Consider the following 26375-nt stretch of genomic DNA (forward strand, 5'->3'; position numbering starts at 1 on the left):
TCCCAGACCGGCGGACCCCCATCGGTCACTCGTTCTTTTGTTTTTACCTCCGAGGTGACGTGTAGGAGTCTGGCGTTGGCTCAGGAAGGTCTGCAGGACGTGCAGGAAGCAGCTGCAGGAGTGTGAGTGTGTGACAGGTTGCGATGAATCCAGTCCTGGATGATCTGGGCTCGATGCAGACCACCGGAGACCTTCCTCACTCTTCTTCATGCTTTTTAAACGTGGCTAACCTTCCTCCTTTTTGTCTTTCTGTTCCATTTTTAACATTTATTCTTTTGTTTATTGAGTGATTTGGAGTTCAGAGAAGACCAATAAACATTTTACACTCTTTACCAGCGCTTTATTTAGAACTGTGTGTGTGTGTGTGTGTGTGTGTGTGTGTGTGTGTGTGTGTGTGTTTTATAAGGGGATGAATGAGTACGTCATCATCATCATCATCAGGTCGACTAAATGCAGAAACATCAATAAAAATCTGAAAGTTCAGTCTGAAGCTAAGAAATCTGTTGCTTTGTACGTGTCGGCTTCCTGCTGCGAGGTTGTCTTAGCAACCAACTTCATCACCAACTGGTTACCTGTCCAGGTGTTCCTGCTGCTCGCCCAGGCATTACTGGGAAAGATTCCAGCTTCTCAGAACCATGAAATGATGGATGGATTGATGATTGATGGATGGATGATAGAAGGATGGATTGATGATAGATGGATGGATAGATGGATGATTGATGGATGGATAGATGGATGATGGATGGATGGATGATAGATGGATGGATGGATGATAGATGGATGGATGATGGATAGCTGGATGGATGGATGATAGATGGATGGATGGATGATAGATGGATAACTAGAAGATGCTCGGCTCACAGCTTCATAAGCGTCTCTATCTACCAGCTGGCTGCATCGGAGGAACGTCTGCAGCACCGTGAACAGCAGCTGGACAGCATGCAATCTGGCCAATCACAGCCAGGAATCCAAACTCTTGGCCAATCACAGCCAGGGAGCCAAACTCTCAGCCAATCACAGCCAGGCTTTAAAACTCGGCCAATCACAGCCAGGGAGCCAAACTCTCAGCCAATCACAGCCAGGCTTTAAAACTCTCGGCCAATCACAGCCAGGGATCCAAACTGTCAGCCAATCACAGCCAGTCTAGAGTCATGACCTTCTGAATGGGGCATATTATTGAGTAGTTTATTGTTAATTATCTTTTGTTATCTTATTATTGTTTTATTATTTTAGGATCCAGGCTGGTTCGGTGGAACCCTCAGACGTGGACTTTGATCAGTTCTGACATAAAACTCAGCTGCTTGTGTCAAAGAACAGAAATGTGGATGGTAAAATGAAATTAAAAGAAAATACTTATATAATCCCCAAAAGGGGAAACTCTCTATCCCCCATCCTCTCTGTCCTCCATCTTCTCTGTCCCCCATCCTCTCTGTCCTCCACCCTGTCTGTCCTCCATCTTCTCTGTCCCCCATCCTGTCTGTCCTCCACCCTGTCTGTCTTCCATCCTCTCTGTCCTCCATCCTGTCTGTCTTCCATCCTCTCTGTCCTCCACCCTGTCTGTCTTCCATCCTCTCTGTCCTCCACCCTGTCTGTCTTCCATCCTGTCTGTCCTCCACCCTGTCTGTCCTCCACCCTCTCTGTCCTCCACCCTGTCTGTCCTCCATCCTGTCTGTCTTCCATCCTCTCTGTCCTCCACCCTGTCTGTCTTCCATCCTGTCTGTCCTCCACCCTGTCTGTCCTCCACCCTCTCTGTCCTCCACCCTGTCTGTCCTCCACCCTGTCTGTCCTCCATCTTCTCTGTCCTCCACCCTGTCTGTCCTCCACCCTGTCTGTCCCCCATCCTGTCTGTCCTCCATCTTCTCTGTCCCCCATCCTGTCTGTCCTCCACCCTGTCTGTCTTCCATCCTCTCTGTCCTCCATCCTGTCTGTCTTCCATCCTCTCTGTCCTCCATCCTGTCTGTCTTCCATCCTCTCTGTCCTCCACCCTGTCTGTCTTCCATCCTCTCTGTCCTCCACCCTGTCTGTCTTCCATCCTGTCTGTCCTCCACCCTGTCTGTCCTCCACCCTCTCTGTCCTCCACCCTGTCTGTCCTCCATCTTCTCTGTCCTCCACCCTGTCTGTCCCCCATCCTGTCTGTCCTCCATCTTCTCTGTCCCCCATCCTGTCTGTCCTCCACCCTCTCTGTCCTCCATCTTCTCTGTCCTCCACCCTGTCTGTCCTCCACCCTGTCTGTCCCCCATCCTGTCTGTCCTCCATCCTCTCTGTCCTCCATCCTGTCTGTCTTCCATCCTCTCTGTCCTCCACCCTCTCTGTCCTCCACCCTGTCTGTCCTCCATCTTCTCTGTCCTCCACCCTGTCTGTCCCCCATCCTGTCTGTCCTCCACCCTGTCTGTCTTCCATCCTCTCTGTCCTCCACCCTGTCTGTCTTCCATCCTGTCTGTCCTCCACCCTGTCTGTCCTCCACCCTCTCTGTCCTCCACCCTGTCTGTCCTCCATCTTCTCTGTCCTCCACCCTGTCTGTCCTCCACCCTGTCTGTCCCCCATCCTGTCTGTCTTCCATCTTCTCTGTCCCCCATCCTGTCTGTCCTCCACCCTGTCTGTCCTCCATCTTCTCTGTCCTCCACCCTGTCTATCCCCCATCCTGTCTGTCCTCCACCCTGTCTGTCTTCCATCCTGTCTGTCCCCCATCCTGTCTGTCCTCCACCCTGTCTGTCCTCCATCTTCTCTGTCCTCCACCCTGTCTGTCTTCCATCCTGTCTGTCCTCCACCCTGTCTGTCCTCCACCCTCTCTGTCCTCCACCCTGTCTGTCCTCCATCTTCTCTGTCCTCCACCCTGTCTGTCCTCCACCCTGTCTGTCCCCCATCCTGTCTGTCCTCCATCTTCTCTGTCCCCCATCCTGTCTGTCCTCCACCCTGTCTGTCCTCCATCTTCTCTGTCCTCCACCCTGTCTATCCCCCATCCTGTCTGTCCTCCACCCTGTCTGTCTTCCATCCTGTCTGTCCCCCATCCTGTCTGTCCTCCACCCTGTCTGTCCTCCATCTTCTCTGTCCTCCACCCTGTCTGTCCTCCATCTTCTCTGTCCTCCACCCTGTCTATCCCCCATCCTGTCTGTCCTCCACCCGGTCTGTCCCCCATCCTGTCTGTCCTCCACCCTGTCTATCCCCCATCCTGTCTGTCCTCCACCCTGTCTGTCCCCCATCCTGTCTGTCCTCCATCTTCTCTGTCCCCCATCCTGTCTGTCCTCCATCTTCTCTGTCCTCCACCCTGTCTATCCCCCATCCTGTCTGTCCTCCACCCTGTCTGTCCCCCATCCTGTCTGTCCTCCACCCTGTCTATCCCCCATCCTGTCTGTCCTCCACCCTGCCTGTCCCCCATCCTGTCTGTCCTCCACCCTGCCTGTCCCCCATCCTGTCTATCCCCCATCCTGTCTGTCCTCCACCCTGTCTGTCCTCCATCTTCTCTGTCCTCCACCCTGTCTGTCCTCCATCTTCTCTGTCCTCCACCCTGTCTATCCCCCATCCTGTCTGTCCTCCACCCTGTCTGTCCTCCATCTTCTCTGTCCTCCACCCTGTCTGTCCTCCATCTTCTCTGTCCTCCACCCTGTCTATCCCCCATCCTGTCTGTCCTCCACCCTGTCTATCCTCCACCCTGTCTATCCTCCATCTTCTCTGTCCTCCACCCTGTCTGTCCTCCATCTTCTCTGTCCTCCACCCTGTCTATCCCCCATCCTGTCTGTCCTCCATCCTCTCTGTCCTCCACCCTGTCTATCCCCCATCCTGTCTGTCCTCCACCCTGTCTGTCCTCCATCTTCTCTGTCCTCCACCCTGTCTATCCCCCATCCTGTCTGTCCTCCACCCTCTCTGTCCTCCATCTTCTCTGTCCTCCACCCTGTCTGTCCTCCATCTTCTCTGTCCTCCACCCTGTCTATCCCCCATCCTGTCTGTCCTCCACCCTCTCTGTCCTCCATCTTCTCTGTCCTCCACCCTGTCTGTCCTCCACCCTGTCTGTCCTCCATCTTTTCTGTCCTCCACCCTGTCTGTCCTCCACCCTGTCTGTCCTCCATCCTCTCTATCCCCCATCCTGTCTGTCCTCCACCCTGTCTATCCCCCATCCTGTCTGTCCTCCATCCTCTCTATCCCCCATCCTGTCTGTCCTCCATCTTCTCTGTCCTCCACCCTGTCTGTCCTCCACCCTGTCTGTCCTCCATCTTCTCTGTCCTCCACCCTGTCTGTCCTCCATCTTCTCTGTCCTCCACCCTGTCTGTCCTCCATCTTCTCTGTCCTCCACCCTGTCTATCCTCCATCCTGTCTGTCCTCCATCCTCTCTATCCCCCATCCTGTCTGTCCTCCACCCTGTCTATCCCCCATCCTGTCTGTCCTCCACCCTCTCTGTCCTCCATCTTCTCTGTCCTCCACCCTGTCTGTCCTCCACCCTGTCTATCCCCCATCCTGTCTGTCCTCCACCCTGTCTGTCCTCCATCTTCTCTGTCCTCCATCCTGTCTATCCCCCATCCTCTCTGTCCTCCACCCTGTCTGTCCTCCATCCTGTCTGTCCTCCATCGTCTCTGTCCTCCATCCTGTCTGTCTTTTTGTCCCAGAATGAATGAATCATGAAGACATGCTGCAGTGATGTTTAACCAGCGTCTCATGATCATGACCTGTCTGTCCTCCATCTTCTCTGTCCTCCACCCTGTCTATCCCCCATCCTGTCTGTCCTCCATCTTCTCTGTCCTCCATCCTGTCTGTCCTCCATCTTCTCTGTCCTCCACCCTGTCTATCCCCCATCCTGTCTGTCCTCCATCGTCTCTGTCCTCCATCTTCTCTGTCCTCCATCCTGTCTGTCCTCCATCGTCTCTGTCCTCCATCCTGTCTGTCCTCCATCGTCTCTGTCCTCCATCCTGTCTGTCCTCCATCGTCTCTGTCCTCCATCCTGTCTGTTTTTTTGTCCCAGAATGAATGAATCATGAAGACATGCTGCAGTGATGTTTAACCAGCGTCTCATGATCATATTTGACCTGTTTTCTAATTGAGAAACAGCAAATCTGTAGCTGAGCAAAACATTAAAACTCTTCTTTTCAGGTTGTATTTAAAGTTTTCTAAAAGTTTTTATTTATTCCACACCATTCCAATGTTCCCTGCAGGAATCACATCTCATAAGAAATGTCTTTAAATGATGTTTATTCATCATATTTTCAGACATAAAACCTTTTCTGTCCTAACATCATGATGGCAGCGAGATGGACCAAAGTCTTCTAAAGCTTCCGGTTTTTCTGCTGGTGACGTTTCAGTAGAAACAGAATTAGAAGTCTGAGTCTGATTTTCACACCAGCAGCAGGTCAGCGGTCAGGTGGTGTAACTCCACCTATCAGAGACTTTACAGCCGCTCGCAGACCTGCTTCATGTCATCAGAAACCCTGTCCTCACAGACAGATAAGCAGCTGCGATGCACAGGATCCGAAGCTCCAGCAGACACCAGGTACGTGCGCTTTTATCCATGTAATATCAGAAAGTCATACAAGCCAGAATCAGCTCAGATCATTAACCAGACAGATGCTACAGAGAGATGAAGGGAAAGCAGAAGATCCATCCAGGAATTATTCAGCCACCAGCTGAGGGTTCTGGTTAAACATGAGTCCAGTTCTTCAGGCCTTCACCATCATCATCATCATCATCATCCTTGTCTGCTCTACGAGCTCAAACATGAACAAGTCCAGCAGCTCGATTTAGACCCTGAACTTTGCTGTTTTCTGTTGTTTTATTGCAGCTGTGAACATGGAGGGAGACGGCGTGGTCGCGTTCGTCACTGTGCAGAAGATCTACTACCCTTTACTTTGCATCCTGGGGATCCCAGGTGTGTCTGCTGTTTAAATCTACCAATATCATGACTAAATAAGATTTTAGCTCATTGTCGGAGAAAAGAGCAGAACTGGAGGGAATTACACCCTCTAGCCAGTGGTCTTAACTTCCCACTCAGACCAAATACAGAAATACAGAAAACTTATTTGTTGTATCTGTAAATCTTTTGTGCAAAACTTGGTTATTTCTTTCTGAATGGAGCGCACCTGTAAGTCCAATGCATCTGTGGGAAGTGCATCAGAGTTCAGTCTGAGGTTATAAATGCTGGACGGACGCTTTGAGGTGGGATTTAGTCAGAACAGGATTGATTTTAAATGACTGAATCAGTTGCTCTGACTTCTACTGGAGTTCCTGGAGGGGAGAGGTGGACTTGTCAGGTCTGTTCTCACTGAAATGAAACTGATTCGGTGTCATCCATCTCCAGACATCAGTGAAGGAGACGCTGGATGAACTGAAGTAAACCTGCAGAAAGATGAAAGAAATACTGAGTTTTCAGAAAGAGCTTGAGGCATCAGGTAAACGGGACAGAAGACGTCCATGAGTGCAGCCTTGTGGTACTTCTTTCCCCCAGGAGAGACAAAATGAGTCTAAAAGTTAAAGCAAGGCAACTCCAGAGATTGTCATTATTGTTATTTTCGTCCTTGGGGACATGGTTGAGACGTCTCGCGGCTTGTCAGATCAGCCAAGCAGATTTCTTGTGGTGAAACATGTGAGGTGGGCGGAGTTAACGCAGAAATGCGTCTCCACCTTCCTGCTGATGCAGGTTGAACAGTTTTACTGAACAGCTTATGAGTACAGAAATGTTTACTGCAGTCGTTTGTCCTGCTTTTTTCAGCTCATTGACGAGTAGACCTGAATATCACTCACACCAGCTGCTCCCTTCGTTTCCATTCCCGCTACACCAGCTGCCCCCTTCGTTTCCATTCCCGCTACACCAGTGCCCCCTTCGTTTCCATTCACGCCACACCAGTTGCCCCCTTCGTTTCCATTCCCGCCACACCAGCTGCCCCCTTCGTTTCCATTCCCGCTACACCAGTGCCCCCTTCGTTTCCATTCACGCCACACCAGTTGCCCCCTTCGTTTCCATTCCCGCCACACCAGCTGACCCCTTCGTTTCCATTCATGCCACACCAGCTGCCCCCTTCGTTTCCATTCCCGCTACACCAGTGCCCCCTTTGTTTCCATTCCCGCTACACCAGTGCTCCCTTCGTTTCCATTCACGCCACACCAGTTGCCCCTTTTGTTTACATTATTGCCACACCAGTTGCCCCCTTCGGTTCCATTCCCTCAACACCAGTGCCCCATTTGTTTACATTCACGCCACACCAGTTGCCCCCTTCAGTTCCATTCCCTCGATACCAGTTGCCCCCTTCGTTTCCATTCATGCCACACCAGTGCCCCCTTCGTTTCCATTCATGCCGCACCAGTTGCCCCCTTTGTTTACATTATTGCCACACCAGTTGCCCCCTTCAGTTCCATTCCCTCGATACCAGTTGCCCCCTTCGTTTCCATTCATGCCACACCAGTGCCCCCTTCGTTTCCATTCATGCCACACCAGTTGCCCCCTTCGTTTCCATTCATGCCACACCAGTTGCCCCCTTCGTTTCCATTCACGCCACACCAGTTGCCCCCTTCGTTTCCAATCACGCCACACCAGTTGCCCCCTTCGTTTCCATTCACGCCACACCAGTTGCCCCCCTCGTTTCCATTCACGCCACACCAGTTGCCCCCTTCGTTTCCATTCACGCCACACCAGTTGCCCCCTTCGTTTCCATTCACGCCACACCAGTTGCCCCCTTCGGTTCCATTCACGCCACACCAGTTGCCCCCTTCGGTTCCATTCACACCACACCAGTTGCCCCCTTCATTTCCATTCACGCCACACCAGGTGCCCCCTTCATTTCCATTCACGCCACACCAGTTGCCCCATTCGTTTCCATTCCCGCCACACCAGGTGCCCCCTTTGTTTACATTCACGCCACACCAGGTGCCCCCTTCGGTTCCATTCACGCCACACCAGGTGCCCCCTTCATTTCCATTCACACCACACCAGTTTCCCCCTTAGTTTCCATTCACACCACACCAGTTTCCCCCTTAGTTTCCATTCACGCCACACCAGTTGCCCCTTAGTTTCCATTCACGCCACACCAGTTGCCCCCTTCAGTTCCATTCACGCCACACCAGTTGCCCCCTTCGTTTCCATTCATGCCACACCAGTTGTCCCCTTTGTTTCCATTCATGCCACACCAGTTGCCCCCTTTGTTTCCATTCATGCCACACCAGTTGCCCCCTTCGTTTCTATTCACGCCACACCAGTTGCCCCCTTCGTTTCCATTCCCGCTACACCAGTGCCCCCTTCGTTTCCATTCCCGCTACACCAGTGCTCCCTTCGTTTCCATTCACGCCACACCAGTTGCCCCCTTTGTTTACATTATTGCCACACCAGTTGCCCCCTTCGGTTCCATTCCCTCGACACCAGTGCCCCATTTGTTTACATTCACGCCACACCAGTTGCCCCCTTCGTTTCCATTCCCTCGATACCAGTTGCCCCCTTCGTTTCCATTCATGCCACACCAGTGCCCCCTTCGTTTCCATTCATGCCACACCAGTTGCCCCCTTTGTTTACATTATTGCCACACCAGTTGCCCCCTTCGGTTCCATTCCCTCGACACCAGTGCCCCATTTGTTTACATTCACGCCACACCAGTTGCCCCCTTCAGTTCCATTCCCTCGATACCAGTTGCCCCCTTCGTTTCCATTCATGCCACACCAGTGCCCCCTTCGTTTCCATTCATGCCGCACCAGTTGCCCCCTTTGTTTACATTATTGCCACACCAGTTGCCCCCTTCAGTTCCATTCCCTCGATACCAGTTGCCCCCTTCGTTTCCATTCCCGCTACACCAGTGCCCCCTTCGTTTCCATTCACGCCACACCAGTTGCCCCCTTCGTTTCCATTCCCGCCACACCAGCTGCCCCCTTCGTTTCCATTCCCGCTACACCAGTGCTCCCTTCGTTTCCATTCACGCCACACCAGTTGCCCCCTTTGTTTACATTATTGCCACACCAGTTGCCCCCTTCGGTTCCATTCCCTCGACACCAGTGCCCCATTTGTTTACATTCACGCCACACCAGTTGCCCCCTTCAGTTCCATTCCCTCGATACCAGTTGCCCCCTTCGTTTCCATTCATGCCACACCAGTGCCCCCTTCGTTTCCATTCATGCCACACCAGTTGCCCCCTTCGTTTCCATTCATGCCACACCAGTTGCCCCCTTCGTTTCCATTCACGCCACACCAGTTGCCCCCTTCGTTTCCAATCACGCCACACCAGTTGCCCCCTTCGTTTCCATTCACGCCACACCAGTTGCCCCCCTCGTTTCCATTCACGCCACACCAGTTGCCCCCTTCGTTTCCATTCACGCCACACCAGTTGCCCCCTTCGTTTCCATTCACGCCACACCAGTTGCCCCCTTCGGTTCCATTCACGCCACACCAGTTGCCCCCTTCGGTTCCATTCACACCACACCAGTTGCCCCCTTCATTTCCATTCACGCCACACCAGGTGCCCCCTTCGTTTCCATTCACGCCACACCAGTTGCCCCATTCGTTTCCATTCCCGCCACACCAGGTGCCCCCTTTGTTTACATTCACGCCACACCAGGTGCCCCCTTCGGTTCCATTCCCTCAATACCAGTTGCCCCCTTCATTTCCATTCACACCACACCAGTTTCCCCCTTAGTTTCCATTCACACCACACCAGTTTCCCCCTTAGTTTCCATTCACGCCACACCAGTTGCCCCCTTAGTTTCCATTCACGCCACACCAGTTGCCCCCTTCGGTTCCATTCACGCCACACCAGTTGCCCCCTTCGTTTCCATTCATGCCACACCAGTTGTCCCCTTTGTTTCCATTCATGCCACACCAGTTGCCCCCTTTGTTTCCATTCATGCCACACCAGTTGCCCCCTTCGTTTCTATTCCCGCCACACCAGTTGCCCCCTTCGTTTCCATTCCCGCTACACCAGTGCCCCCTTCGTTTCCATTCCCGCTACACCAGTGCTCCCTTAGTTTCCATTCACGCCACACCAGTTGCCCCCTTTGTTTACATTATTGCCACACCAGTTGCCCCCTTCGTTTCCATTCCCTCGAAACCAGTTGCCCCCTTCGTTTCCATTCATGCCACACCAGTTGCCCCCTTCGTTTCCATTCACGCCACACCAGTTGCCCCCTTCGGTTCCATTCACGCCACACCAGTTGCCCCCTTCGGTTCCATTCACACCACACCAGTTGCCCCCTTCATTTCCATTCACGCCAACCCAGGTGCCCCCTTCGTTTCCATTCACGCCACACCAGTTGCCCCATTCGTTTCCATTCCCGCCACACCAGGTGCCCCCTTTGTTTACATTCACGCCACACCAGGTGCCCCCTTCGGTTCCATTCCCTCAATACCAGTTGCCCCCTTCATTTCCATTCACACCACACCAGTTTCCCCCTTAGTTTCCATTCACACCACACCAGTTTCCCCCTTAGTTTCCATTCACGCCACACCAGTTGCCCCCTTAGTTTCCATTCACGCCACACCAGTTGCCCCCTTCGGTTCCATTCACGCCACACCAGTTGCCCCCTTCGTTTCCATTCATGCCACACCAGTTGTCCCCTTTGTTTCCATTCATGCCACACCAGTTGCCCCCTTTGTTTCCATTCATGCCACACCAGTTGCCCCCTTCGTTTCTATTCCCGCCACACCAGTTGCCCCCTTCGTTTCCATTCCCGCTACACCAGTGCCCCCTTCGTTTCCATTCCCGCTACACCAGTGCTCCCTTAGTTTCCATTCACGCCACACCAGTTGCCCCCTTTGTTTACATTATTGCCACACCAGTTGCCCCCTTCGTTTCCATTCCCTCGATACCAGTTGCCCCCTTCGTTTCCATTCATGCCACACCAGTTGCCCCCTTCGTTTCCATTCACGCCACACCAGTTGCCCCCTTCGGTTCCATTCACGCCACACCAGTTGCCCCCTTCGGTTCCATTCACACCACACCAGTTGCCCCCTTCGGTTCCATTCCCTCGACACCAGTGCCCCATTTGTTTACATTCACGCCACACCAGTTGCCCCCTTCAGTTCCATTCCCTCGATACCAGTTGCCCCCTTCGTTTCCATTCATGCCACACCAGTGCCCCCTTCGTTTCCATTCATGCCGCACCAGTTGCCCCCTTTGTTTACATTATTGCCACACCAGTTGCCCCCTTCAGTTCCATTCCCTCGATACCAGTTGCCCCCTTCGTTTCCATTCCCGCTTCACCAGTGCCCCCTTCGTTTCCATTCACGCCACACCAGTTGCCCCCTTCGTTTCCATTCCCGCCACACCAGCTGCCCCCTTCGTTTCCATTCCCGCTACACCAGTGCCCCCTTCGTTTCCATTCACGCCACACCAGTTGCCCCCTTCGTTTCCATTCCCGCCACACCAGCTGACCCCTTCGTTTCCATTCATGCCACACCAGCTGCCCCCTTCGTTTCCATTCCCGCTACACCAGTGCCCCCTTTGTTTCCATTCCCGCTACACCAGTGCTCCCTTCGTTTCCATTCACGCCACACCAGTTGCCCCCTTTGTTTACATTATTGCCACACCAGTTGCCCCCTTCGGTTCCATTCCCTCGACACCAGTGCCCCATTTGTTTACATTCACGCCACACCAGTTGCCCCCTTCAGTTCCATTCCCTCGATACCAGTTGCCCCCTTCGTTTCCATTCATGCCACACCAGTGCCCCCTTCGGTTCCATTCATGCCACACCAGTTGCCCCATTCGTTTCCATTCCCGCCACACCAGGTGCCCCCTTCGGTTCCATTCCCTCAATACCAGTTGCCCCCTTCATTTCCATTCACACCACACCAGTTTCCCCCTTAGTTTCCATTCACGCCACACCAGTTTCCCCCTTAGTTTCCATTCACGCCACACCAGTTGCCCCCTTAGTTTCCATTCACGCCACACCAGTTGCCCCCTTCGGTTCCATTCACGCCACACCAGTTGCCCCCTTCGTTTCCATTCATGCCACACCAGTTGCCCCCTTCGTTTCCATTCATGCCACACCAGTTGCCCCCTTTGTTTACATTCATGCCACACCAGTTGCCCCATTCGTTTCCATTCATGCCACACCAGTTGCCCCCTTCGTTTCCATTCATGCCACACCAGTTGCCCCCTTTGTTTACATTATTGCCACACCAGTTGCCCCCTTCGGTTCCATTCCCTCGACACCAGTGCCCCATTTGTTTACATTCACGCCACACCAGTTGCCCCCTTCAGATCCATTCCCTCGATACCAGTTGCCCCCTTCGTTTCCATTCATGCCACACCAGTGCCCCCTTCGTTTCCATTCATGCCGCACCAGTTGCCCCCTTTGTTTACATTATTGCCACACCAGTTGCCCCCTTCAGTTCCATTCCCTCGATACCAGTTGCCCCCTTCGTTTCCATTCCCGCTACACCAGTGCCCCCTTCGTTTCCATTCACGCCACACCAGTTGCCCCCTTCGTTTCCATTCCCGCCACACCAGCTGCCCCCTTCGTTTCCATTCCCGCTACACCAGTGCTCCCTTCGTTTCCATTCACGCCACACCAGTTGCCCCCTTTGTTTACATTATTGCCACACCAGTTGCCCCCTTCGGTTCCATTCCCTCGACACCAGTGCCCCATTTGTTTACATTCACGCCACACCAGTTGCCCCCTTCAGTTCCATTCCCTCGATACCAGTTGCCCCCTTCGTTTCCATTCATGCCACACCAGTGCCCCCTTCGTTTCCATTCATGCCACACCAGTTGCCCCCTTCGTTTCCATTCATGCCACACCAGTTGCCCCCTTCGTTTCCATTCACGCCACACCAGTTGCCCCCTTCGTTTCCAATCACGCCACACCAGTTGCCCCCTTCGTTTCCATTCACGCCACACCAGTTGCCCCCCTCGTTTCCATTCACGCCACACCAGTTGCCCCCTTCGTTTCCATTCACGCCACACCAGTTGCCCCCTTCGTTTCCATTCACGCCACACCAGTTGCCCCCTTCGGTTCCATTCACGCCACACCAGTTGCCCCCTTCGGTTCCATTCACACCACACCAGTTGCCCCCTTCATTTCCATTCACGCCACACCAGGTGCCCCCTTCGTTTCCATTCACGCCACACCAGTTGCCCCATTCGTTTCCATTCCCGCCACACCAGGTGCCCCCTTTGTTTACATTCACGCCACACCAGGTGCCCCCTTCGGTTCCATTCCCTCAATACCAGTTGCCCCCTTCATTTCCATTCACACCACACCAGTTTCCCCCTTAGTTTCCATTCACACCACACCAGTTTCCCCCTTAGTTTCCATTCACGCCACACCAGTTGCCCCCTTAGTTTCCATTCACGCCACACCAGTTGCCCCCTTCAGTTCCATTCACGCCACACCAGTTGCCCCCTTCGTTTCCATTCATGCCACACCAGTTGTCCCCTTTGTTTCCATTCATGCCACACCAGTTGCCCCCTTTGTTTCCATTCATGCCACACCAGTTGCCCCCTTCGTTTCTATTCCCGCCACACCAGTTGCCCCCTTCGTTTCCATTCCCGCTACACCAGTGCCCCCTTCGTTTCTATTCCCGCCACACCAGTTGCCCCCTTCGTTTCCATTCCCGCTACACCAGTGCCCCCTTCGTTTCCATTCCCGCTACACCAGTGCTCCCTTCGTTTCCATTCACGCCACACCAGTTGCCCCCTTTGTTTACATTATTGCCACACCAGTTGCCCCCTTCGGTTCCATTCCCTCAACACCAGTGCCCCATTTGTTTACATTCACGCCACACCAGTTGCCCCCTTCGTTTCCATTCCCTCGATACCAGTTGCCCCCTTCGTTTCCATTCATGCCACACCAGTGCCCCCTTCGTTTCCATTCATGCCACACCAGTTGCCCCCTTTGTTTACATTATTGCCACACCAGTTGCCCCCTTCGGTTCCATTCCCTCGACACCAGTGCCCCATTTGTTTACATTCACGCCACACCAGTTGCCCCCTTCAGTTCCATTCCCTCGATACCAGTTGCCCCCTTCGTTTCCATTCACGCCACACCAGTGCCCCCTTCGTTTCCATTCATGCCACACCAGTTGCCCCCTTCGTTTCCATTCATGCCACTCCAGTTGCCCCCTTCGTTTCCATTCACGCCACACCAGTTGCCCCCTTCGTTTCCATTCACGCCACACCAGTTGCCCCCCTCGTTTCCATTCACGCCACACCAGTTGCCCCCCTCGTTTCCATTCACGCCACACCAGTTGCCCCCTTCGTTTCCATTCACGCCACACCAGTTGCCCCCTTCGGTTCCATTCACGCCACACCAGTTGCCCCCTTCGGTTCCATTCACGCCACACCAGTTGCCCCCTTCGGTTCCATTCACACCACACCAGTTGCCCCCTTCATTTCCATTCACGCCACACCAGGTGCCCCCTTCGTTTCCATTCACGCCACACCAGTTGCCCCATTCGTTTCCATTCCCGCCACACCAGGTGCCCCCTTTGTTTACATTCACGCCACACCAGGTGCCCCCTTCGGTTCCATTCCCTCAATACCAGTTGCCCCCTTCATTTCCATTCACACCACACCAGTTTCCCCCTTAGTTTCCATTCACACCACACCAGTTTCCCCCTTAGTTTCCATTCACACCACACCAGTTTCCCCCTTAGTTTCCATTCACGCCACACCAGTTGCCCCCTTCGGTTCCATTCACGCCACACCAGTTGCCCCCTTCGGTTCCATTCACGCCACACCAGTTGCCCCCTTCGGTTCCATTCACGCCACACCAGTTGCCCCCTTCGTTTCCATTCATGCCACACCAGTTGTCCCCTTTGTTTCCATTCATGCCACACCAGTTGCCCCCTTTGTTTCCATTCATGCCACACCAGTTGCCCCCTTCGTTTCTATTCCCGCCACACCAGTTGCCCCCTTCGTTTCCATTCCCGCTACACCAGTGCCCCCTTCGTTTCCATTCCCGCCACACCAGTTGCCCCCTTAGTTTCCATTCACGCCACACCAGTTGCCCCCTTTGTTTACATTATTGCCACACCAGTTGCCCCCTTCGTTTCCATTCCCTCGATACCAGTTGCCCCCTTCGTTTCCATTCATGCCACACCAGTTGCCCCCTTCGTTTCCATTCACGCCACACCAGTTGCCCCCTTCGGTTCCATTCACGCCACACCAGTTGCCCCCTTCGGTTCCATTCACACCACACCAGTTGCCCCCTTCATTTCCATTCACGCCAACCCAGGTGCCCCCTTCGTTTCCATTCACGCCACACCAGTTGCCCCATTCGTTTCCATTCCCGCCACACCAGGTGCCCCCTTTGTTTACATTCACGCCACACCAGGTGCCCCCTTCGGTTCCATTCCCTCAATACCAGTTGCCCCCTTCATTTCCATTCACACCACACCAGTTTCCCCCTTAGTTTCCATTCACACCACACCAGTTGCCCCCTTAGTTTCCATTCACGCCACACCAGTTGCCCCCTTAGTTTCCATTCACGCCACACCAGTTGCCCCCTTCAGTTCCATTCACGCCACACCAGTTGCCCCCTTCGTTTCCATTCATGCCACACCAGTTGTCCCCTTTGTTTCCATTCATGCCACACCAGTTGCCCCCTTTGTTTCCATTCATGCCACACCAGTTGCCCCCTTCGTTTCTATTCCCGCCACACCAGTTGCCCCCTTCGTTTCCATTCCCGCTACACCAGTGCCCCCTTCGTTTCCATTCCCACTACACCAGTTGCCCCCTTTGTTTACATTATTGCCACACCAGTTGCCCCCTTCGGTTCCATTCCCTCGACACCAGTGCCCCATTTGTTTACATTCACGCCACACCAGTTGCCCCCTTCGTTTCCATTCCCTCGATACCAGTTGCCCCCTTCGTTTCCATTCATGCCACACCAGTGCCCCCTTCGTTTCCATTCATGCCACACCAGTTGCCCCCTTTGTTTACATTATTGCCACACCAGTTGCCCCCTTCGGTTCCATTCCCTCGACACCAGTGCCCCATTTGTTTACATTCACGCCACACCAGTTGCCCCCTTCAGTTCCATTCCCTCGATACCAGTTGCCCCCTTCGTTTCCATTCATGCCACACCAGTGCCCCCTTCGTTTCCATTCATGCCGCACCAGTTGCCCCCTTTGTTTACATTATTGCCACACCAGTTGCCCCCTTCAGTTCCATTCCCTCGATACCAGTTGCCCCCTTCGTTTCCATTCCCGCTTCACCAGTGCCCCCTTCGTTTCCATTCACGCCACACCAGTTGCCCCCTTCGTTTCCATTCCCGGCACACCAGCTGCCCCCTTCGTTTCCATTCCCGCTACACCAGTGCCCCCTTCGTTTCCATTCACGCCACACCAGTTGCCCCCTTCGTTTCCATTCCCGCCACACCAGCTGACCCCTTCGTTTCCATTCATGCCACACCAGCTGCCCCCTTCGTTTCCATTCCCGCTACACCAGTGCCCCCTTTGTTTCCATTCCCGCTACACCAGTGCTCCCTTCGTTTCCATTCACGCCACACCAGTTGCCCCCTTTGTTTACATTATTGCCACACCAGTTGCCCCCTTCGGTTCCATTCCCTCGACACCAGTGCCCCATTTGTTTACATTCACGCCACACCAGTTGCCCCCTTCAGTTCCATTCCCTCGATACCAGTTGCCCCCTTCGTTTCCATTCATGCCACACCAGTGCCCCCTTCGGTTCCATTCATGCCACACCAGTTGCCCCATTCGTTTCCATTCCCGCCACACCAGGTGCCCCCTTCGGTTCCATTCCCTCAATACCAGTTGCCCCCTTCATTTCCATTCACACCACACCAGTTTCCCCCTTAGTTTCCATTCACGCCACACCAGTTTCCCCCTTAGTTTCCATTCACGCCACACCAGTTGCCCCCTTCGGTTCCATTCACGCCACACCAGTTGCCCCCTTCGTTTCCATTCATGCCACACCAGTTGCCCCCTTTGTTTCCATTCATGCCACACCAGTTGCCCCCTTTGTTTACATTCATGCCACACCAGTTGCCCCATTCGTTTCCATTCATGCCACACCAGTTGCCCCCTTCGTTTCTATTCCCGCCACACCAGTTGCCCCCTTCGTTTCCATTCCCGCTACACCAGTGCCCCCTTCGTTTCCATTCCCGCTACACCAGTGCTCCCTTCGTTTCCATTCACGCCACACCAGTTGCCCCCTTTGTTTACATTATTGCCACACCAGTTGCCCCCTTCGGTTCCATTCCCTCGACACCAGTGCCCCATTTGTTTACATTCACGCCACACCAGTTGCCCCCTTCGTTTCCATTCCCTCGATACCAGTTGCCCCCTTCGTTTCCATTCATGCCACACCAGTGCCCCCTTCGTTTCCATTCACGCCACACCAGTTGCCCCCTTTGTCTACATTATTGCCACACCAGTTGCCCCCTTCATTTCCATTCACGCCACACCAGTTGCCCCCTTCGTTTCCATTCATGCCACACCAGTTGCCCCATTCGTTTCCATTCCCGCCACACCAGGTGCCCCCTTTGTTTACATTCACGCCACACCAGGTGCCCCCTTCGGTTCCATTCCCTCAATACCAGTTGCCCCCTTCATTTCCATTCACGCCACACCAGTTGCCCCCTTCGGTTCCATTCACGCCACACCAGTTGCCCCCTTCGTTTCCATTCATGCCACACCAGTTGCCCCCTTTGTTTCCATTCACGCCACACCAGTTGCCCCCTTTGTTTACATTCATGCCACACCAGTGCCCCATTCGTTTCCATTCATGCCACACCAGTTGCCCCCTTGGTTTCTATTCCCGCCACACCAGTTGCCCCCTTCGTTTCCATTCCCGCTACACCAGTGCCCCCTTCGGTTCCATTCCCTCTACACCAGTGCTCCCTTCGTTTCCATTCACGCCACACCAGTTGCCCCCTTTGTTTACATTATTGCCACACCAGTTGCCCCCTTCGGTTCCATTCCCTCGACACCAGTGCCCCATTTGTTTCCATTCACGCCACACCAGTTGCCCCCTTCGTTTCCATTCCCTCGATACCAGTTGCCCCCTTCGTTTCCATTCATGCCACACCAGTGCCCCCTTCGTTTCCATTCATGCCACACCAGTTGCCCCCTTTGTTTACATTATTGCCACACCAGTTGCCCCCTTCGGTTCCATTCCCTCGACACCAGTGCCCCATTTGTTTACATTCACGCCACACCAGTTGCCCCCTTCGTTTCCATTCCCTCGATACCAGTTGCCCCCTTCGTTTCCATTCATGCCACACCAGTGCCCCCTTCGTTTCCATTCACGCCACTCCAGTTGCCCCCTTCGTTTCCATTCACGCCACACCAGTTGCCCCCTTCGTTTCCATTCACGCCACACCAGTTGCCCCCTTCGTTTCCATTCACGCCACACCAGTTGCCCCCCTCGTTTCCATTCACGCCACACCAGTTGCCCCCCTCGTTTCCATTCACGCCACACCAGTTGCCCCCTTTGTTTCCATTCACGCCACACCAGTTGCCCCCTTCGTTTCCATTCACGCCACACCAGTTGCCCCCTTCGGTTCCATTCATGCCACACCAGTTGCCCCATTCGTTTCCATTCCCGCCACACCAGGTGCCCCCTTCGGTTCCATTCCCTCAATACCAGTTGCCCCCTTCATTTCCATTCACACCACACCAGTTTCCCCCTTAGTTTCCATTCACGCCACACCAGTTGCCCCCTTCGGTTCCATTCATGCCACACCAGTTGCCCCCTTCGTTTCCATTCATGCCACACCAGTTGCCCCCTTTGTTTCCATTCATGCCACACCAGTTGCCCCCTTTGTTTCCATTCATGCCACACCAGTTGCCCCCTTCGTTTCCATTCCCTCGATACCAGTTGCCCCCTTCGTTTCCATTCATGCCACACCAGTGCCCCCTTCGTTTCCATTCACGCCACACCAGTTGCCCCCTTTGTCTACATTATTGCCACACCAGTTGCCCCCTTCATTTCCATTCACGCCACACCAGTTGCCCCCTTCGTTTCCATTCATGCCACACCAGTTGCCCCATTCGTTTCCATTCCCGCCACACCAGGTGCCCCCTTTGTTTACATTCACGCCACACCAGGTGCCCCCTTCGGTTCCATTCCCTCAATACCAGTTGCCCCCTTCATTTCCATTCACACCACACCAGTTGCCCCCTTCGGTTCCATTCACGCCACACCAGTTGCCCCCTTCGTTTCCATTCATGCCACACCAGTTGCCCCCTTTGTTTCCATTCACGCCACACCAGTTGCCCCCTTTGTTTCCATTCACGCCACACCAGTGCCCCCTTCGTTTCCATTCATGCCACACCAGTTGCCCCCTTCGTTTCTATTCCCGCCACACCAGTTGCCCCCTTCGTTTCCATTCCCGCTACACCAGTGCCCCCTTCGGTTCCATTCCCTCTACACCAGTGCTCCCTTCGTTTCCATTCACGCCACACCAGTTGCCCCCTTTGTTTACATTATTGCCACACCAGTTGCCCCCTTCGGTTCCATTCCCTCGACACCAGTGCCCCATTTGTTTACATTCACGCCACACCAGTTGCCCCCTTCGTTTCCATTCCCTCGATACCAGTTGCCCCCTTTGTTTCCATTCATGCCACACCAGTGCCCCCTTCGTTTCCATTCACGCCACACCAGTTGCCCCCTTTGTTTACATTATTGCCACACCAGTTGCCCCCTTCGGTTCCATTCCCTCGACACCAGTGCCCCATTTGTTTACATTCACGCCACACCAGTTGCCCCCTTCGTTTCCATTCCCTCGATACCAGTTGCCCTCTTCGTTTCCATTCATGCCACACCAGTGCCCCCTTCGTTTCCATTCACGCCACACCAGTTGCCCCCTTTGTCTACATTATTGCCACACCAGTTTCCCCCTTCATTTCCATTCACGCCACACCAGTTGCCCCCTTCGTTTCCATTCATGCCACACCAGTTGCCCCATTCGTTTCCATTCACGCCACACCAGTTGCCCCCTTCGTTTCCATTCATGCCACACCAGTTGCCCCCTTTGTTTCCATTCATGCCACACCAGTTGCCCCCTTTGTTTACATTCACGCCACACCAGGTGCCCCCTTCGGTTCCATTCCCTCAATACCAGTTGCCCCCTTCATTTCCATTCACGCCACACCAGTTGCCCCCTTCGGTTCCATTCACGCCACACCAGTTGCCCCCTTCGTTTCCATTCATGCCACACCAGTTGCCCCCTTAGTTTCCATTCACGCCACACCAGTTGCCCCCTTTGTTTACATTCATGCCACACCAGTGCCCCATTCGTTTCCATTCATGCCACACCAGTTGCCCCCTTCGTTTCTATTCCCGCCACACCAGTTGCCCCCTTCGTTTCCATTCCCGCTACACCAGTGCCCCCTTCGGTTCCATTCCCTCTACACCAGTGCTCCCTTCGTTTCCATTCACGCCACACCAGTTGCCCCCTTTGTTTACATTATTGCCACACCAGTTGCCCCCTTCGGTTCCATTCCCTCGACACCAGTGCCCCATTTGTTTACATTCACGCCACACCAGTTGCCCCCTTCGTTTCCATTCCCTCGATACCAGTTGCCCCCTTCGTTTCCATTCATGCCACACCAGTGCCCCCTTCGTTTCCATTCATGCCACACCAGTTGCCCCCTTTGTTTACATTATTGCCACACCAGTTGCCCCCTTCGGTTCCATTCCCTCGACACCAGTGCCCCATTTGTTTACATTCACGCCACACCAGTTGCCCCCTTCGTTTCTATTCCCGCCACACCAGTTGCCCCCTTCGTTTCCATTCCCGCTACACCAGTGCCCCCTTCAGTTCCATTCCCTCTACACCAGTTGCCCCCTTCGTTTCCATTCATGCCACACCAGTTGCCCCCTTTGTTTCCATTCACGCCACACCAGTTGCCCCCTTTGTTTACATTCATGCCACACCAGTGCCCCATTCGTTTCCATTCATGCCACACCAGTTGCCCCCTTTGTTTACATTATTGCCACACCAGTTGCCCCCTTCGGTTCCATTCCCTCGACACCAGTGCCCCATTTGTTTACATTCACGCCACACCAGTTGCCCCCTTCGTTTCCATTCCCTCGATACCAGTTGCCCCCTTCGTTTCCATTCATGCCACACCAGTGCCCCCTTCGTTTCCATTCACGCCACACCAGTTGCCCCCTTCGTTTCCATTCACGCCACACCAGTTGCCCCCTTCGTTTCCATTCACGCCACACCAGTTGCCCCCCTCGTTTCCATTCACGCCACACCAGTTGCCCCCTTTGTTTCCATTCACGCCACACCAGTTGCCCCCTTCGTTTCCATTCACGCCACACCAGTTGCCCCCTTCGGTTCCATTCATGCCACACCAGTTGCCCCATTCGTTTCCATTCCCGCCACACCAGTTGCCCCCTTCGGTTCCATTCCCTCAATACCAGTTGCCCCCTTCATTTCCATTCACACCACACCAGTTTCCCCCTTAGTTTCCATTCACGCCACACCAGTTGCCCCCTTCGGTTCCATTCACGCCACACCAGTTGCCCCCTTCGTTTCCATTCATACCACACCAGTTGCCCCCTTCGTTTCCATTCATGCCACACCAGTTGCCCCATTCGTTTCCATTCATGCCACACCAGTTGCCCCCTTCGTTTCTATTCCCGCCACACCAGTTGCCCCCTTCGTTTCTATTCCCGCCACACCAGTTGCCCCCTTCGTTTCCATTCCCGCTACACCAGTGCCCCCTTCGTTTCCATTCCCGCTACACCAGTGCTCCCTTCGTTTCCATTCACGCCACACCAGTTGCCCCCTTTGTTTACATTATTGCCACACCAGTTGCCCCCTTCGGTTCCATTCCCTCGACACCAGTGCCCCATTTGTTTCCATTCACGCCACACCAGTTGCCCCCTTCGTTTCCATTCCCTCGATACCAGTTGCCCCCTTCGTTTCCATTCATGCCACACCAGTGCCCCCTTCGTTTCCATTCACGCCACACCAGTTGCCCCCTTTGTCTACATTATTGCCACACCAGTTGCCCCCTTCATTTCCATTCACGCCACACCAGTTGCCCCCTTCGTTTCCATTCATGCCACACCAGTTGCCCCATTCGTTTCCATTCCCGCCACACCAGGTGCCCCCTTTGTTTACATTCACGCCACACCAGGTGCCCCCTTCGGTTCCATTCCCTCAATACCAGTTGCCCCCTTCATTTCCATTCACGCCACACCAGTTGCCCCCTTCGGTTCCATTCACGCCACACCAGTTGCCCCCTTCGTTTCCATTCATGCCACACCAGTTGCCCCCTTTGTTTCCATTCACGCCACACCAGTTGCCCCCTTTGTTTCCATTCATGCCACACCAATGCCCCCTTCGTTTCCATTCATGCCACACCAGTTGCCCCCTTCGTATATATTCCCGCCACACCAGTTGCCCCCTTCGTTTCCATTCCCGCTACACCAGTGCCCCCTTCGGTTCCATTCCCTCTACACCAGTGCTCCCTTCGTTTCCATTCACGCCACACCAGTTGCCCCCTTTGTTTACATTATTGCCACACCAGTTGCCCCCTTCGGTTCCATTCCCTCGACACCAGTGCCCCATTTGTTTACATTCACGCCACACCAGTTGCCCCCTTCGTTTCCATTCCCTCGATACCAGTTGCCCCCTTCGTTTCCATTCATGCCACACCAGTTGCCCCCTTCGTTTCCATTCATGCCACACCAGTTGCCCCCTTTGTTTACATTATTGCCACACCAGTTGCCCCCTTCGTTTCCATTCCCTCGATACCAGTTGCCCCCTTCGTTTCCATTCATGCCACACCAGTGCCCCCTTCGTTTCCATTCACGCCACACCAGTTGCCCCCTTTGTTTACATTATTGCCACACCAGTTGCCCCCTTCGGTTCCATTCCCTCGACACCAGTGCCCCATTTGTTTACATTCACGCCACACCAGTTGCCCCCTTCGGTTCCATTCACGCCACACCAGTTGCCCCCTTCGTTTCCATTCATGCCACACCAGTTGCCCCCTTTGTTTCCATTCACGCCACACCAGTTGCCCCCTTTGTTTACATTCATGCCACACCAGTGCCCCATTCGTTTCCATTCATGCCACACCAGTTGCCCCCTTCGTTTCCATTCACGCCACACCAGTTGCCCCCTTTGTTTACATTATTGCCACACCAGTTGCCCCCTTCGGTTCCATTCCCTCGACACCAGTGCCCCATTTGTTTCCATTCACGCCACACCAGTTGCCCCCTTCGTTTCCATTCCCTCGATACCAGTTGCCCCCTTCGTTTCCATTCATGCCACACCAGTGCCCCCTTCATTTCCATTCATGCCACACCAGTTGCCCCCTTTGTTTACATTATTGCCACACCAGTTGCCCCCTTCGGTTCCATTCCCTCGACACCAGTGCCCCATTTGTTTACATTCACGCCACACCAGTTGCCCCCTTCGTTTCCATTCCCTCGATACCAGTTGCCCCCTTCGTTTCCATTCATGCCACACCAGTGCCCCCTTCGTTTCCATTCACGCCACACCAGTTGCCCCCTTTGTTTACATTATTGCCACACCAGTTGCCCCCTTCGGTTCCATTCCCTCGACACCAGTGCCCCATTTGTTTACATTCACGCCACACCAGTTGCCCCCTTCGTTTCCATTCCCTCGATACCAGTTGCCCCCTTCGTTTCCATTCATGCCACACCAGTTGCCCCCTTCGTTTCAATTCATGCCACACCAGTGCCCCCTTCGTTTCCATTCACGCCACACCAGTTGCCCCCTTCGTTTCCATTCACGCCACACCAGTTGCCCCCTTCGTTTCCATTCACGCCACACCAGGTGCCCCCTTCGGTTCCATTCCCTCAATACCAGTTGCCCCCTTCATTTCCATTCACACCACACCAGTTGCCCCCTTCGGTTCCATTCCCTCAATACCAGTTGCCCCCTTCATTTCCATTCACACCACACCAGTTGCCCCCTTAGTTTCCATTCACACAGCACCAGATGCCCAGATGTTTCCCTGCTCCAACACACCTGACTGACTGCCCTAAAGAAGGGAACTTCTAAAACCTGAAGGACTGAGTTGCACATCACTAGTCTAGGATGTTGAAGGCCAGAAAGCTGAGTGGTACACCATCACCCAGGTCTGATGCAAGAAGAAAGTCATGATTTCACATCAGCTGAAGTTCTGACAGCGCAAACAGCGTTGATCATCCAGAATTTCCAGCTGGTTGTGGCAGGTGGGGACCCAACATCTGCTGATCTTCCTGTTTTAGCGGATGAATCCTTAGTGGAGACGATGATCCAGCTTTTTCCTCTCTTTCTCTCCTTGCAGCAAACATCTTCACCTTCTACATGATCCGTTTCCGTAAGTGTGGGATGTCAACCACGGCCATTGTCTACCTGAGCTGTCTGGCCATCGTGGACACCTTCTACCTGGTATGGGTCATTCTCATTGATCTGACGCTCACCTTCTGGGTTCTGCAGCCCTTCTGGCATTCCAATCCCTGGTGTGGAATTCTGGGATTCCTGCAGTATGGATCTTTGTACAGCTCCTCCTGGATCGTGGTGGTGTTCACCATTGAACGCTTCCTTGTCCTCAGCAGCACGACAGCTAAGCAGCATCTCTCCCAGGCCTGGGTCACCAAACTGACCTGCACGGCCATCGTTCTGGTGGCCCACATGGTGTCGGTGCCGATGGGCTGGATCAACGAGGTCCGACCCGTAAACTTCACAGTGGACGGGGAGAATGTGACGCTGCCGAGGTGTCGTTACAGAGATCAGACCTATTCCATGATCATAGTCTGGATAGCCACCTTCCTGTCTGGAGGCATCCCCATCGTGCTGGTCATCATCTTCAACTACCTCATCGGGTACCACCTGTACCGGGCCAGCAGCATCTTCACCAAGGAGGAGCAGCGCATCATGTACGGGAGAAGAACCAGGGGAGCATTGAGGAGAACCGTTCTGCTGCTGGGCACCGTCTCTGCAGCCTTCGTTCTGCTTAGCCTGCCTCGCTTCATCACCTACTGCATCCTGAGGACCCAACACAACGATGAGAACTTCAACCGAAATGATTACAGCATTCCCATCAACGTGGCCGGAGACCTGGCCAACATGCTGCAGAACCTCAACTCTACCACCAACTTCCTGCTCTACTGCATGGTCAGCCGCTGTTTCCGCCGTGAGCTGCTTCAGGTCATGACTTGCAAGGCCAAGGCTCAAGAGCTGGGCTCTCTCCTCAACCACACCACCATGAAAGTCTTCTCGGTCACAGATCACAAAGCTGCACCGTCCACCAGCCCCATGACTGTGGTGCTGACCGGGCTCAGGACGACCGAGTAGGAGGAGCCTGAAGATGAGACAGAGGCCAGACGGAGGCCAGACGGAGGCCAGACGGAGGCCAGACGGAGGCCAGACGGAGGCCAGACGGAGACCAGACGGAGCGCAGACAGAGAGCAGACGGACAGACACCGGACGGACAGAGACCAGACGGACACCAGACAGAGAGCAGACGGACGGACACCGGACGGACGGAGACCAGACAGACACCAGACGGAGACCAGACGGACACCAGACAGAGAGCAGACAGAGAGCAGACGGACGGACATCGGACGGACGGAGACCAGACGGACACCAGACGGAGAGCAGACGGAGAGCAGACGGAGAGCAGACAGAGAGCAGACGGACGGACACCGGACGGACGGAGACCAGACAGACACCAGACGGAGACCAGACAGACACCAGACAGAGAGCAGACAGAGAGCAGACGGACGGACACCGGACGGACGGAGACCAGACGGACACCAGACGGAGAGCAGACGGAGAGCAGACGGAGAGCAGACGGACACCAGACGGAGAGCAGACGGAGACCAGACGGACACCAGACGGACACCAGACGGAGAGCAGACGGAGAGCAGACGGAGACCAGACGGAGACCAGACGGAGACCAGACGGACACCAGACGGAGAGCAGACGGAGAGCAGACAGACACCAGACGGAGACCAGACGGAGACCAGACGGAGAGCAGACGGAGACCAGACGGAGAGCAGACGGAGAGCAGACGGAGACCAGACGGAGACCAGACGGACACCAGACGGAGAGCAGACGGAGAGCAGACGGAGACCAGACGGAGACCAGACGGAGAGCAGACGGACACCAGACGGACACCAGACAGACACCAGACGGAGGCCAGACGGAGGCCAGACGGAGACCAGACGGAGACCAGACAGACACCGGACGGAGACCAGACGGAGACCAGACGGACACCAGACGGAGACCAGACAGACACCAGACGGAGACCAGACAGAGAGCAGACAGAGACCAGACGGAGACCAGACAGACACCAGACGGAGAGTAGACAGACACCAGACGGAGACCAGACAGAGACCAGACGGAGAGCAGACGGAGACCAGACGGAGACCAGACGGAGAGCAGACGGAGAGCAGACAGAGAGCAGACGGAGAGCAGACAGAGAGCAGACAGACACCAGACGGAGAGCAGACAGACACCAGACGGAGACCAGA

At 54.3% G+C, this 26375-nt stretch overlaps 1 protein-coding gene across 1 annotated transcript; it reads left to right on the plus strand.

The window, feature by feature from the left end:
- Window positions 1-5772: 5772 nt before the first annotated feature.
- Window positions 5773-25194, plus strand: LOC306767260 (putative G-protein coupled receptor 139; the record flags this gene model as incomplete). Its single annotated transcript, XM_079255181.1, has 2 exons — window positions 5773-5851; window positions 24185-25194. 2 exons carry the CDS (start codon window positions 5773-5775, stop codon window positions 25192-25194), a joined length of 1089 nt encoding a protein of 362 aa, XP_079111307.1.
- Between the last annotated feature and the right edge of the window lie 1181 nt (window positions 25195-26375).

Source organism: Telmatherina bonti, assembly GCF_933228915.1.
Source record: "Telmatherina bonti genome assembly, chromosome: 16".
Taxonomy (NCBI): Eukaryota; Metazoa; Chordata; class Actinopteri; order Atheriniformes; family Telmatherinidae; genus Telmatherina; species Telmatherina bonti.